A 13,592-nucleotide genomic window follows, 5' to 3' on the forward strand; every position below is an offset into this window, starting at 1 on the left:
GTCAACAGCGCCATCGTCAAAGCGACTGACAAGGCTTGCTCCTTGGCCTTGGAAACTGTGTGACCGGCCAGACTTAAATTCCTGTAATTATGCTGCCAGGTCCCGTTTGTAAAATATTTCTTTGTCGATGTCTTATATTTTTAGCATAAACAGCGATGCGAAAGTTGTCGAAGCATTGCGAGCGCCCTCTTGTGTTTTCCGTTGAATAGAGCATACCGAGTTGCGTAACAATTTGCATATGACATGCAGTGCGAAAAAGCCCTTTATTCCGTGCAGTGTCTCAAAAGCATAGGGCTTCGGACGCACATTCCGTGAATGTTTCGCTAGTTTTCTTGGAGAGTAAGCAAGCATGGGTAGGTCACTTGACTGCTTGTCGTTGCTGCTGCCAGCCACACCTTATTTCGAGCCAGCTTGTCTATATTTTGCTGTGTTTCTCACGTGGTTTTGCCATGGTTAGCACGCCGCATGTGCATATTGTGTACATGCATATCGTGTAGTTTGCCCAAACATCCCGAGGCATAGGTACACAGGCCGCAACTGCTCCGGTAAGTGTTTCAACTTCGTAAATTTTGATGTTATCTTAAATAGCACTTTACGACACATTTTTATGCCATAAAATAAATACCCCTGGTTGAAAGCCAAGTCTATGAACTTTGAGCATAATAGGACTTGAATTTTCGATACCGAACCTTGTAATATTGACTGTGTACTTGCACATACTACGATCCTAAATATGTTGAATTATAGGGTCAATGCACTTTATTGAACTCAAATGTGGATAGCGTGGATGGAAAGAGAACTTAAAGAATGTTAAGCCTGAAATGAAACACATGAGACATATAGATGGATGTACGAATACAGAATATTGAATACTCTTTTTATGAGCCTTACTGTTTAAACAAACAAATGTTAAGAAATTGATGTACGGTATAAAATGCATTGTAAATTCATCAATATAGAATAACCGCGGATGTGTACACATGTACTGTGGAGATGAAACTTTTTGATGGCACTGATGATTATTTAATATTCCTTCATCGAAACATTTATTAATATTTATGAGAGTACTTAATTAGTACAGTAATTTTATTACAGCTACTGCTTGTGGTTCTGTGGTTCCTGATGGTCACAAACAGAGAAGCCTTCTCGAGTAGACCAGTGTATCCCTTATCCAGCATCCATAATATTTGGGTACGTGTATAAAACATTGTTGCTTGAAATGTGCCTAAGAATTGGAGATTTAGAGATTTGGAGATTTGGAGATTAATGTGTTGTAAAATTATTGCATAGCAAGTGCTTATGGAGATTATTTCTCCTTGATTAAATTTTATGCCTTTAATATTTTTATGCCTCTCGTAAGAAATGTACTTGTAAATTCGCAGCAAAAACATTTCTATGGAACAAATCAATGGAAATTGAGGTTTATAGAACCAGTAAAGCAAGTTCTCATGATAAGAGATAACCAAGGATAAGGAGAGATGGTTATTTCAAATAATTAAATAATTGAATATTGGATTCATAGTCATTGTATATTTGTAAATAAATTAATTTCTATTCTTCTGTTTTCTGTTATTAAAGACTGCTGAAGAATGACTGTCGTTTTTTTGTAGTAATAAAATTTTGATCAATTTATAGTGGAATATATGCCCAGTTCACTTTTAAATTTCTGCGTAACCTTTCCAGCTCGGTTACAACTGTATCAAATATTTCAAGGCATTCCAGAGTCTCATCCAGAAGCGATGGAGCTTCTCGAATTTCCAAGACACCGTCCTCATCCTTCAGTATCAAGGCTCAAGCACTAGCCTCCGCTGCAGCCGCTGCAGAAAATGTAGCGTTTGAGGAAGTCATCGCCAAGCGTACAACCGAGTTGGTCTCACGGCAAGCAGCAAGGAAACTTGAACATGCCAAACAAGAGGCACAAAAAATACTTCTGCAGGCCCAATACGACCTGGAGCAACAAACCACCAGAGCAGCCGCTGACGCTGACTTGCAAATACTACGAGCTAAACAAGCTGCAGCCATAGAGAGAGCTCGATCCAACGCTATCCTACAAGCGGAACAGGAAGAAAACACGACACCACCCACAACGACACCTGAGCAGTCCTCCAACGACCACGCAATGAACTTTTGCACAACAATCACGAGTGATGTCCATCCACCGGCTGCGAGTCCATTGCAAGCCTCTGCACCCCCATTTCAACCGATGGAGAGTTCTTCTGCTCCGACCACCGACTCGATAAATGCAACGCGACCTAGTCCACCGGAAGCTAGAAAGGAGGCTGAACCTGGGAACCAGCCGATCGACCTAACGAAGGCGATCCTATCATGTTTCAGCCATGGCGGTCATCCTTCCACACCATGATAAGCCAAGCACAGACACCCCGACACAGAAACTTGCATTCTTGGCCAAGTATACAGCAGGCGAGGTTCGACAGCTCGTTGACCGGTTCCGACATCGCCATGTCATGGACCCACGGACTGCCTACGATGAGGCATGGCAGGAACTCGAGGAACGATTCGGGAACAAAACAAGGATCGCATCCCAGATAATAGACAGGCTGATTGCCTTCCCCAAAATTAAAGCAGATAAGCGCCGAAAGCTACTTGACTTCGCAGACTTGTGTGTGGATGCGGCAGCGCAGATGAAGGATTTGACCGGACTCAACGTCCTGAACTATCCGTACAATCTCCACCCACTCCTGGAAAAACTCCCCCAGTTCGTCCACAACAAGTGGCGAGAATGCGTCTCCAAGTACAAAAAGGCGCACGAATGCTACCCACCATTTCAGGAACTTGCATCGTTTCTCAGGGAGAAGGCTAGAACGAGCAATGATCCTGACCTCTATCCGCCGAGTACGTACGCCGAAATCAGCAAGCTGAACAGAGAAAAACCCAGTGCTACACTTCCGCCTCATAAGTCACCTTTTCGTGTGATGGCTACAAAGGGTACCCCACCTATGCAACAGAACTCTTCACCCCCCGCAAGATGCCTCTTCCACGACCAGACTGGCCACGACCTCTCCGAATGCATCGCCTTTGGGAGAAAGCCAATGGCAGAAAGGTCACAGTTCTGCAAACAGAAGGGTCTGTGTTTCAATATTGGCCAGAAGCACCTAATCAAAGACTGTCAGACCGTAGTCAGATGCAGAAAGTGTGACAGCAAGTCGCATGCTTCGTTCATGCACTTCCCCACCAAGCTGAATGGCGGGGAGCCAGAGGAGAGATCTAAAGCAAAACCAGAAGAAAAGAGAGGAGACACACCTGAAGCTAACACTAAATGTACAAGGTACAGGTCATGTGTTATGGCACACTCCTGCTCCAAGATAGTGCCAGTCAAAGTTTACAATCAGAGCGCACCGTCTGTTTCTATCGAAGCTTATGCCGTCCTTGATGACCAGTCAAACGCATGCCTTGGAGATCCCAAGCTTTTCGAAGCACTCAATCTCCACGGTCCATCCTACGACTATGAACTGTCAACCTGCGGAGGTCGGCAAATCCTCACTGAAGGAAGACCAGCACAAGGAATAGTAATGGAGTCCTTGAGTGGCCACAAAGAGCGCCTACCCACAGTTCTAGAAAACGAGAACATCCCAGGTGACAGAGACGAGATCCCGTCCCCGGACCTCTGCAAGAACTTCTCCCACCTGAGCCAGATTGCCGACATGATTCCCAGCCCAAGGGAGGATGTAGATATCCTCTTACTCATCGGAAGGAGCTGTTCGGAACCCCTCAAAGTCCGAGAATCAAGAAATGGACCCAAAGACACCCCCTGGGCCCAGCGCACGAACATGGGTTGGACTGTGTCCGGCCGTATGTGCATGAGCAGCGTCAAGAACAGAGAACACGTCTCAGTCAGCCGTACAGTCCTGACGCAGATGGCCTCTCTTCAGCCTCGCTCCGACACTACCGACGATCAACCAAACTACTGTGGTGCTTGTGAAAACCACATCAACACAAAGGATGTAGTCAGTGCTCACCAGGGTGCATTTTCCAGCATTTACGTCGAGACACGTGACGATAACAACAAGGCCCCATCGATTGAGGATCAACGTTTTGTCAAGACTATGACAGACAACGTCCACACAAATGTCAACGGAAATCTGGAATTTCCGCTTCCCTTCAAGGAAACTCCAACCCATCTCCCAAACAACCGGTCCCAAGCCCAAGCTCGACTGCACAACCTCCTCCGGACTCTTACCCGCAAACCAGGGTTGATGAACGAGTATCGAGCCTTTATGGGTAAGATACTTCGAAAACGAATTGCGAGACCGAGTTGCCATTGACAGCATCACATTTTACTCAGACAGTAAAGTGGTCCTGGGCTATATAGCCAACGAATCCAGACGCTTTCACGTCTACCTGACCAACAGGGTTCACAAGATCCACACGGCTTCCAACCCTGACCAGTGGCGCCATGTTCCAACAGACCAAAACCCTGCAGACCTCGCATCACGGTCTGTTCCAGAGGAGAGCTGAACGACACACACTGGCTTCGTGGACCAGACTTCTTGTGGCAGTCAGACCCTTCTCCGACTGAAGTAGTGACTACGGATGCTGCCGGCCAAACACTAGACGAAAACGACCCCGAGGTACGCAAGCAGGCCGCCACGCTCGCAACAAACATCGGGGAAGAAACCAGTGACAAAGGTACTTCGGATGTCGAATCTTCCCTTAGCTGTGATCGATTCTCCAGATTCTCCAGCTGGCCCTTCCTTTCACGGGCATTTGGTTCCCTAATTCAAAGGGTACAAGCCTTCAAGGCAGCGAGGGACGAAACCACAGCATCCGACCCTGATGAAAGACTGTCTCACAGTTACAACAAGCAGAAAAGGATATCCTCAAGGCAGTACAGAGTCACTCCTTCAGAGAGGAAATGCAGACGTTGAAGCAAGCGCAAAACGATCCCAACGTAACCACCAGCAGGAAAAGCCCGCTCCTGAAGTTGAGCCCGTTTCTCGACAGTGACGGAATCATCAGAGTGGGCGGAAGACTTAAGCGCTCAGATATGGACTTAGCAACTTGCCATCCAATCGTCCTTCCAAAGGATGGCCATGTCTCCAAGCTGTTGGCAGAACACTACCACCGCCAGGTACAACACCAAGGCCGACAATTGACACTGGGGGCTATAAGATCAGCAGGCCTGTGGGTAATTGGGTCCCACAACCTCATCAGAAGCATCATCAACCGATGCATCACCTGCAGAAAGCTGAGAGGAAAGCCACTGACCCAGGTCGTGGCTGACCTGCCAGAAGACAGAGTTACAGCATCACCACCTTTCACCAATGTTGGCATGGACGTCTTTGGGCCATGGACAGTCGTCACCAGAAAGACGAGGGGCGGAACCTCCGATTCCAAAAGGTGGGCTGTACTCTTCACCTGCCTCTACAGTAGGGCTATTCATGTGGAGGTCATTGAGTCAATGGAAACGTCATCATTTATATCTGCCTACCGCAGATTTGTGGCTGTAAGGGGACCAGTAGCCAAACTGAGGTGCGACAGGGGCACCAACTTTGTCGGTGCAAAACACGAGCTAGACGAAGCCTTTAAGGAGAGTGATCATGAACAGGTGGCATCCTACCTAGCATCACAACAGTGCCAGTGGGTATTTAACCCTCCCCACGCTTCACATTTTGGCGGCGTTTGGGAGCGTCAGATTGGCACAGTCAGACGTGTCCTCAATGTGATGTTTCTGTAACTTGGCAAACACCAGTTGACGCACGAGGTGCTCGTTACATTCATGGCCGAGGCATGCGCCATAGTCAACTCTCGTCCATTAGGTACCGTCTCACCAGACGCTGATGACCCCCAAGCCATCAGTCCCTCCATGTTGCTGACCATCAAACCCCAGCAACTCCAGCCCCTTCCCGGAAACTTCGTAAGAGAAGATTTGTACGGTCGCAGACGCTGGCGCCGCGTGCAATACCTTGCAGATCAATTTTGGATCCGCTGGAGGAAAGAGTACGTCCACAGCCTACAACCCAGACGGAAGTGGCCTGTCGTACACCCCGACATCACCAACGGAGATGTCATCCTTCTACGTGACAAGGAACTCCCAAGGTGCCAGTGGCCTCTCGCTCGCGGCACCGAAGTCCACCTGAGTGAAGATGGAAGAGTTCGAAAGGCGGATGTTACCATCTGCAGTGGAGGAACCCGACGCAACTACCTGAGGCCAATCTCAGAGCTCACTCTCATCGAGAAGGTACCCGACTCAGACTAAAGAGACTATAGGATTTGGACTGTATCAGTCTCCAACTTCCTCATATACATTTGTTATGTGTTCTAAGCGTTTTTGTAAAAATCCTGTCTTTAAGTATTTTTAGACGGGGAGTGTCACGGCCGTCGTCACTTACCCGGAGAGCCGCCTGAGAGCGCTGTTCAGTTTTTACGGTCTCCGTTCACCTCACGAACGGCATTGTCAAGGTAGACATTTTAGCCCGACATTCTGCCTGATTTCTCTCAGAAATCTCAGTCAATCGTCCGATTCAAGTCAATGTGTAATCCTTTCAGGTCACCTTAGTCATTTGTAGATTCATCTAGCCCCACAGTCATGTAAGTTTCTCAGTATTTCTATGTCATTTCGAGATAATTCCGAGTCAATATTTTCCACGTGCGTAGATTTATTACATTCTTTATTGTTGTTGGACTTAAAATCATCTAGATTCGACTCAGCTACGTTGATGGTTAAATCTGCTGCCGTAGTTTTCTCTAATAGTGTTTAGTACTAATCACTCTGTTGCTCATAGATAATTAGATTTCCGTGTATTTTGGAAGTTACTCAAGTGAGCAATACCTGTATTTAAAACCTGAAAGGCCTCCATTCCGATAGGTTACCCATTCACGTGGTGAAGCGATCCCTGTATTTACGGTTTATGCTCATTTTACATAAACTGCTCATTTTAAAGGGATTTTAGTGCTTTTAGTAAGGGTTTTACACGCATTTCTTCATTTTAAACATGGATCAAAGTGTTTTATAAGGTTTTGTGTACTTTTTTACAGTTCACCGTGGAATAAAGTTCATTTGGAAACCGCAGCTCTGACCTCCGGCCATATCGTTCTTTGTTCTTCGGTCGACACTCTCTGGTTGAACCTAAGCTACCGATTCCCTGAATCTACGCCTTTGCAGACGCCAGAACGCCTCAACGCCTGTGATGCAGTGCAAGCAGCTGCATCACAGGCGTTGAGGCGAAATCCAAAAAGACAGCGCAAAAAGCCGCAACAATATCTGTAATTGAAGGAACAGGGGCACCTATTTACCAATCCAAGGGCAGAAAAGTAACGAGTTAATCTGAAAAATAAGATGTTGATTGTGTTGGCAGGTAGGTGATGGGGAAGGACGGTGTAGACAAACAGGCTCGAAAGGAGGATCCGATCAAGTGCCGGAGGTGTGACCAGACGTCTCTGCACCAGCGCAGTCTAATCCGACACCTGGCCGTCGAACATTGGCCAAAAATCTACTTCCGATGCCGAAGGTGTGCCCATAAAAATAACAGGATCGACAACCTACGGTACCACTACCGGGACTGCCACCCAGACAAAGTAGAAGAGGTAGCAGACATCAAGAGTGAAACCTGCGGGAAGTTAGAGAAGTCTGAGCGTCGTTGCGAGACAGGTGGGAACCGGCGCAAAAAGAGCCCAACTCCACCTAAGATATCAAGGGAGAAACAACTTAAAAAGGATACGGACGCCTGCAGGAAGGCGAGTGAGAAACCAGAGGGTATGACACGAGGATCGTCACCTTGGAGCAGCGGGAAAGAGGATCGGTCGTCCAAGAAGCAAGGTAGGAAAGAAGCTACCGAGAAACGATCGACCAAGAAGCCTGCTGGACCAGCCGCCTGTACGGTGTCAAGGGCGCCTGACTCGGGTTCGGAGGAGCAAGTGATTTAGAGCACCTGCACAGGAGGAGGAACCGCCACAGGAAGCGGGAATACATGTGACAACTTAGGGAGATGTGCAAGCTCAGAGGGAGGGAGAAGCTAATGTCCGACAGGTTGAGGATGCTGTTCCGGAGGTGCAAGGGCCGCTTCCACTTACTGCTGAAGACCTGTGAGAGATGGTGGAAATTGAGCTGTCGCCGACACTGTTGTCTGTGTGGGAACCAGACGAACACCTCGTGGAGGAGGTACCAAGGCCAACCAGAGGTGGAAAATCCATTCGCTTGATGCAGGTTGAAGATTGGCAGCAACCAAGGCGATGGGAGAGAGGAGGTTGACCAGCGAAGTTATTCTTGTCAGGCCAGTAACATCTTGTCAGGCCAGGCTGTAAAGGTGAAGGAAGTAGGGGAGACGTACTTGTACCGCGTGAGGAGTCGAAGGTGCTCCAAGGAGAAACTCATTGGGAGTTTGATGTGGTCTATCTGTACTGTGCCAACCGAGCCTGCTTCGCCAGCGCCTGAGTCCAGGATCCGCAGGATCGTCCAATCCACTGATACAGGAGAGGAGCGACTAGGACCTTCAAACGATGAAGAAGGCCTGGGACAAGCTATGGCAGGGAATTCACCAGAGTTACCGAGACCTCATCGAGAGTGGTGTACTAGGATGACCAGAAAATCAGGAAGGACAAGACCACACGCGTATATGACGTCGCCTTCATTGCCAGAATGGCCGTGAACAAATAAACAACTCAAGGAAGATCCAGTTTATAACACATTTCAAGGAACTTTTAAGAGGCCCTTATTTATAACTGTATATGTAAGTAATTATTTAAGTGTTTGCGCCTGAGAAGTTCCAGCTAAAGTTTTGTAAGGTTTTGTAAAGTTTCTACAGTTTTGTAAAATTTTATAAAGTTTTCTAATTCTAAAGTTTTCAAGTTTTATACCTTTTCAAGTTTAAAAGTGTTGCGGACAATTTAAAGAGGGGAGGAACTCCGTCCACGGGAATAAGTAGGGAGGCCGTAGTGGTGAGTGGACGTTAACTTGGAAAGATTTATAACCTGTACAGGGAACTCGCACCTGTTTATGAAACCCGCACCTGTTTAGGGGAGGCACCTGGGAAGGTGACCAACACCTGTCTAGGCCTAGAGATGATTTACAGTCCGCCTGCAGTGGCGTAGCCACGGGGGGGGGGGGGCGTGGGGGGGGGCGACAGTCGCCTCCACTGAGATTTTGAGTTTCTAAAAAAATATCACTGATCTACATGACACCCCCCATGAAATGTTCCAGCCCCCCCCCCAGCGCCCCCCACTAATAATGAACGAGTGTCAACCTAAAGAGAAGAGTCCCGTGTTTGATCTAGAGGTGCCTGTTACAACTGATAATGTAGTAACCAACGGATAATGTATCACCAACCGATAATGTATCACAAATTGACTGATACTGTATCACTAACCGATAATGTAGCAAAAATTGACTGATAGTGTAGTAGAATTTGTATCCGATAATGTATCACGTGTCGACGGATAATGTAACTACAAAATAACTATCCGATAATGTATCACCGCGGAACGGATACTGTATCAACCGATAAAGTACCAAAAGCAACCGATAATGTATCAAAAATCAACCGATAATGTAAGGTGTACACAAATGTTTGTTTTATGTCCTATGTATCCCGCCCCACCTTTTGACAGGGGAAAGGGGTCTGGGCTATAGTCACCCCACCCCCATTATTTTGTATTTAGAGAAAAAAGGGCAGATTTGGGGGTGTTTTTTTTTCAAACTTCCCAACCGCCGAAATACATTAAATAGTACTGAGAAAGGGAGAAAAAGCACAAAAAGCTTGAAATGCGCTGATACATCTGTATCAATGCGAAGACGCTGCGGCTAATAGCCTTGGCACATTCTGGAAGTGGCGTTGAACTTTGCGCGCGAACCAGTACAGTACAGTTCGCACATGCTGTGTCCCGTCCATTGATCTCCATACATGGTGTTCTCAAAAGTGGTAAAACGCGTCCTCTTGGGTTGGAGCACGGAGCCCATACGGAGGCCAAGTGTCCGGAGAAAAGAACTTGTCCACATTTCGGCGCGGATGTGCGAATGCAGTTAAAAATATTCTTAATGATAAACTTTCCCGAGTGGGGACTTATCATAGCAAAGACACTTATTAGACTAATTAATTTGCAATATTTCCACCTTTTCCAAATATACTGATACATTATCGGTTGATTTTTGACACATTATCAGTTGATACAGTATCCGTTCCGTGGTGATACATTATCGGATACAGTTATTTTGTAGTTACATTATCCGTCGACACGTGATACATTATCGGATACAAATTTTACTACACTATCAGTCAATTTTTGCTACATTATCGGTTAGTGATACAATATCGGTAAATTTGTGATACATTATCGGTTGGTGATACGTTAATATCCGTTGTTTACTACATTATCAGTTGTAACAGTGCCCCGTCTTCCTTCCCCTGCCCTGTTCCCGTGTGTGCTGGCACGAGTGCTGCAGGCGTAAGACGCGCCCGCAAATAAAGTTGTTCCCCTGCTGCGCCTGGCGGTAGACTGCCTCGAAATGGGCCTGCTCCCTTGGCCTTCTCAGAATTGACCGCTCGCTGACGTCGGCCGAGGACGACTCGGGGTTGCTGTCGGCACAACTGCCACACTCTCTACACTGTGTGGAGACTGGTTCCCGTCCAAACATTATCAATCCTGACGAGGCGGGAACCAGTCTACATTGCGAGTACTTTATTAAACTTATTTTTCAATAACTAAACACGGGCCTTTTTTGGTTCGATGTCTCAATCAAAGTGAATACCTTTTATATTGCTGATTCATGAAACCCCTTTGTCCGCGCCTTGGGCGAAGTAAGGCACTTTTCTGCCTTTGTTTTTACGCTTGGTCTTTTCATCTATGACATTGTCTGTCTTATTTTAATTTTTTTGCAGATAAAGGCGTGGTAAAAGATCAACCCTTTGTACAAAACACCCGTCCTGAGGTCTGCAGTCCATCGGCAAGAACCAGTCAAGATACCAGCCCAGACACCAGCCCAGCCACCGATGAAAAAGCAGACGCTGCCGCGGATATGTGTGAAGGGGCACTTAAGAAGAGGTACACGACCACGGGCAGTTACGTGCAAATGAATCCATTGATTGATGATGACATGAGGCATATCAAGAAAATATACACAAATGTACGATTAAGCAGTGAAGATGATGAAAATGAGGATGATAATAATGATGGGGATGGGGATGATGATGATGGTGAACGAGGACAGGGGTTGAACCGTGAAAAGGGTTTGAACCATGAAAAGGGGAAGGAAATGTTGTATGAGGATACCTTCCTCGTGAAAAACGAAGATGGTTTCGTTATCAATCGTATAATTTATAATGGAGAGGCCGGTCTGGGAAAAACAACACTAGTATGTAAAATTGCGTGCGACTGGGCGCTTGGCGTTTGCAACACAACAAAGAAGTACAAACTTGTGTTTGTTCTAAAAGTGAACGCACTGGAACAAACGTCAGATTTTATTGACTCTCTTTTTGATCAACTCGTCGACGAAAACGTTATCGATAAGAACCATCTGAAAAGGTTCATCTTCAAGAATCCTAAAAAGGTGCTGCTTCTTCTGGATGGCTTCGATGAATTTATGACAACCGACCTCGATAAGAAATCATTTGGCACGATCCTACAAATCCTCAATCGAAAGGTCGGAGCTGATATTGATGTGGTCATAACCACCCGCCCCTCCCATTTTCCCACTTTGGTCAGCAAATCACTAATTGAAAAACCTTTCACCCATGTGAAAGTCCTGGGCTTCTTTGAAAAGGACATGGAAGCTTATTTGAGGAAATTTTTCTCTAAGAAACCTGATGATGGTAAGGCCCTTTTCCAAAAGATTCAATCCTCAAACGGTTTGTTTGATTTAGCGCAGAGCCCAATGCTGTTGCTATTTATGTGTTTATTATGGAGACAAAATTCCACACTACCAGACACACTATCGCGATTGTACAGAAAGGCTATGCAATATTTATCCGAAAGAAAAGGTGTACCACGGGAGGAAATCCTAAAGATTGTTGTAGCAATTGGAGAGGTTGCCTTTCTTGGCCTTGTGTCTCCAGTGCAGCGGCTTTCATTTCAAGAAGGAGAATTTCAGAAGAATGTGCTTGATATAGCTTTGAAGGCTGGCATACTCACAAGGCAGCGAGTCATAAAAGTGTTAGACACTCATAACAGTGTTCAATTTATCCACAAAACAATTCAGGAGTTTTGTGCTGCTAAGTATCTTCAAAGCTTACAAGAAACAGACGCTGATGAATTTGAGAAACTTCTAGTTGAACTTAATGATCCTTGTAGGTTTGGCTATATTCTGCGCTTTTGCTGCGGTGACAATGAAGCTTGCACGAAACATGTCTTACAAAATATATTGCAATATGTTGGCATTAATACTACAAAAAGACTACCACGATTGCCAGCGATGTGTTACAGTCTGTTAACGTTGCTAGCAACTATCAAACCTTTAGGAATAGCGCATGTAGTGGCGTTCGGAACGACCGCATGCGCAACGACCGCATGCGGAACGACCGCAGGCGCAACGACCGCATGCGTATTGACCGCATACGCAACGACCGAATTCACAACGACCACGTCAAACACTAGGACAAAAGCGTTGAAATTTGCCCTGAATTGTTATTTTGAAAGTCAGGCGGAAACCCTTTTATCGACGACATTCGTCAATTCAGTCATAACTGATTCAATCGATGTACCATTTTTCAGAAGTGACGAGATTAACATTTTAGGATGGTTTGTGAAGCATGTTGCCGACAATTCAAAATGCATACCGAATAATCCAGTTGCCAAAGTTAAGGAAATTAAATTCGACTCTTGTACCATAATGGAAGGGTGTTGTGAAGGCTTAGCAAACGCTATGGCGACATTGAAGAATCTTTCTGTTATTCGTTTGGAGAGATGCTTCTTAACTGCTGACAGTATGAAAGTCATCGCATCACAATTAGGCAAGACAGCTACTCACTTGACTGAGCTACAACTTTCTCACTGTAATGGTTTAACGGATTCTGTACACTTGTGGATGCCACCGTTAATTAAAACGCATCTGAAGAAGCTAAATCTTACCAGCTGTTGGTTAAATAAAGACGACGTTAATTGTATTGCCCAATTAGTGGGGGATATGCCCAATTTGGTAAAATTAGACATGGGTCCTCGTGGAATAAATATGGACGCAACACAGGGAGAAAGTGTAAAACTGCATTTGTGCCGCATGTCATTATCTGTTACAGAAATTAAACTTATCTTGAAGGCAATAGAAAACAGAAGAAACGTTGGTGAACTGCACGTAGAATGTATTAAGAGTCTGGGTGGCAAAGCATCTATATGGTCCTCGCAAATCAATGAACTAAAGTGCCTTAAGCAGGTGACACTTCACAACTGCTCATTACAAAGCGCAGATATTGAGCACATTGTTGCTTCACTAGAAGACATGCCTACTGTAGTTAAACTGGATCTATCTGGAAATAAATCCTTGACTGGGTTAGGTAAATCATGCGATCAATTACTGCGCCTCAAACAACTTCAAGAGCTTTTATTAAATGATTGCGATTCTAGCCCACGCGATGTGCGATGCATTGCCGCACTGGTTTTCTGTATGCCAAATCTTGTTCAATGTAGTTTTAATAACGTTATGGTGAGTA

General features: G+C 45.8%; 1 protein-coding gene and 1 long non-coding RNA gene across 3 annotated transcripts; both read left to right on the forward strand.

The window, feature by feature from the left end:
* On the forward strand, positions 1-1,599 carry LOC119726308. Of its 2 annotated transcripts, XR_005270825.1 has the most exons (3): positions 1-545; positions 1,096-1,191; positions 1,579-1,599. It is a non-coding gene; the product is annotated as an uncharacterized LOC119726308 (long non-coding RNA). The 2 variants fall into 2 exon arrangements; XR_005270824.1 differs by lacking the exon at positions 1,579-1,599 and having other exon boundaries at positions 3-545; positions 1,096-1,549.
* Positions 1,600-4,703: 3,104 nt separating this feature from the next.
* On the forward strand, positions 4,704-5,695 carry LOC119726311. Its single transcript, XM_038197966.1, has one exon. It carries the CDS (start codon positions 4,874-4,876, stop codon positions 5,693-5,695), a length of 822 nt encoding a protein of 273 aa, XP_038053894.1. The 5' UTR covers positions 4,704-4,873.
* The last annotated feature ends 7,897 nt before the right edge of the window (positions 5,696-13,592 follow it).

The sequence above is a fragment of the Patiria miniata genome, unplaced genomic scaffold (genome assembly GCF_015706575.1).
Source record: "Patiria miniata isolate m_02_andy unplaced genomic scaffold, ASM1570657v1 HiC_scaffold_2, whole genome shotgun sequence".
NCBI lineage: Eukaryota > Metazoa > Echinodermata > Asteroidea > Valvatida > Asterinidae > Patiria > Patiria miniata.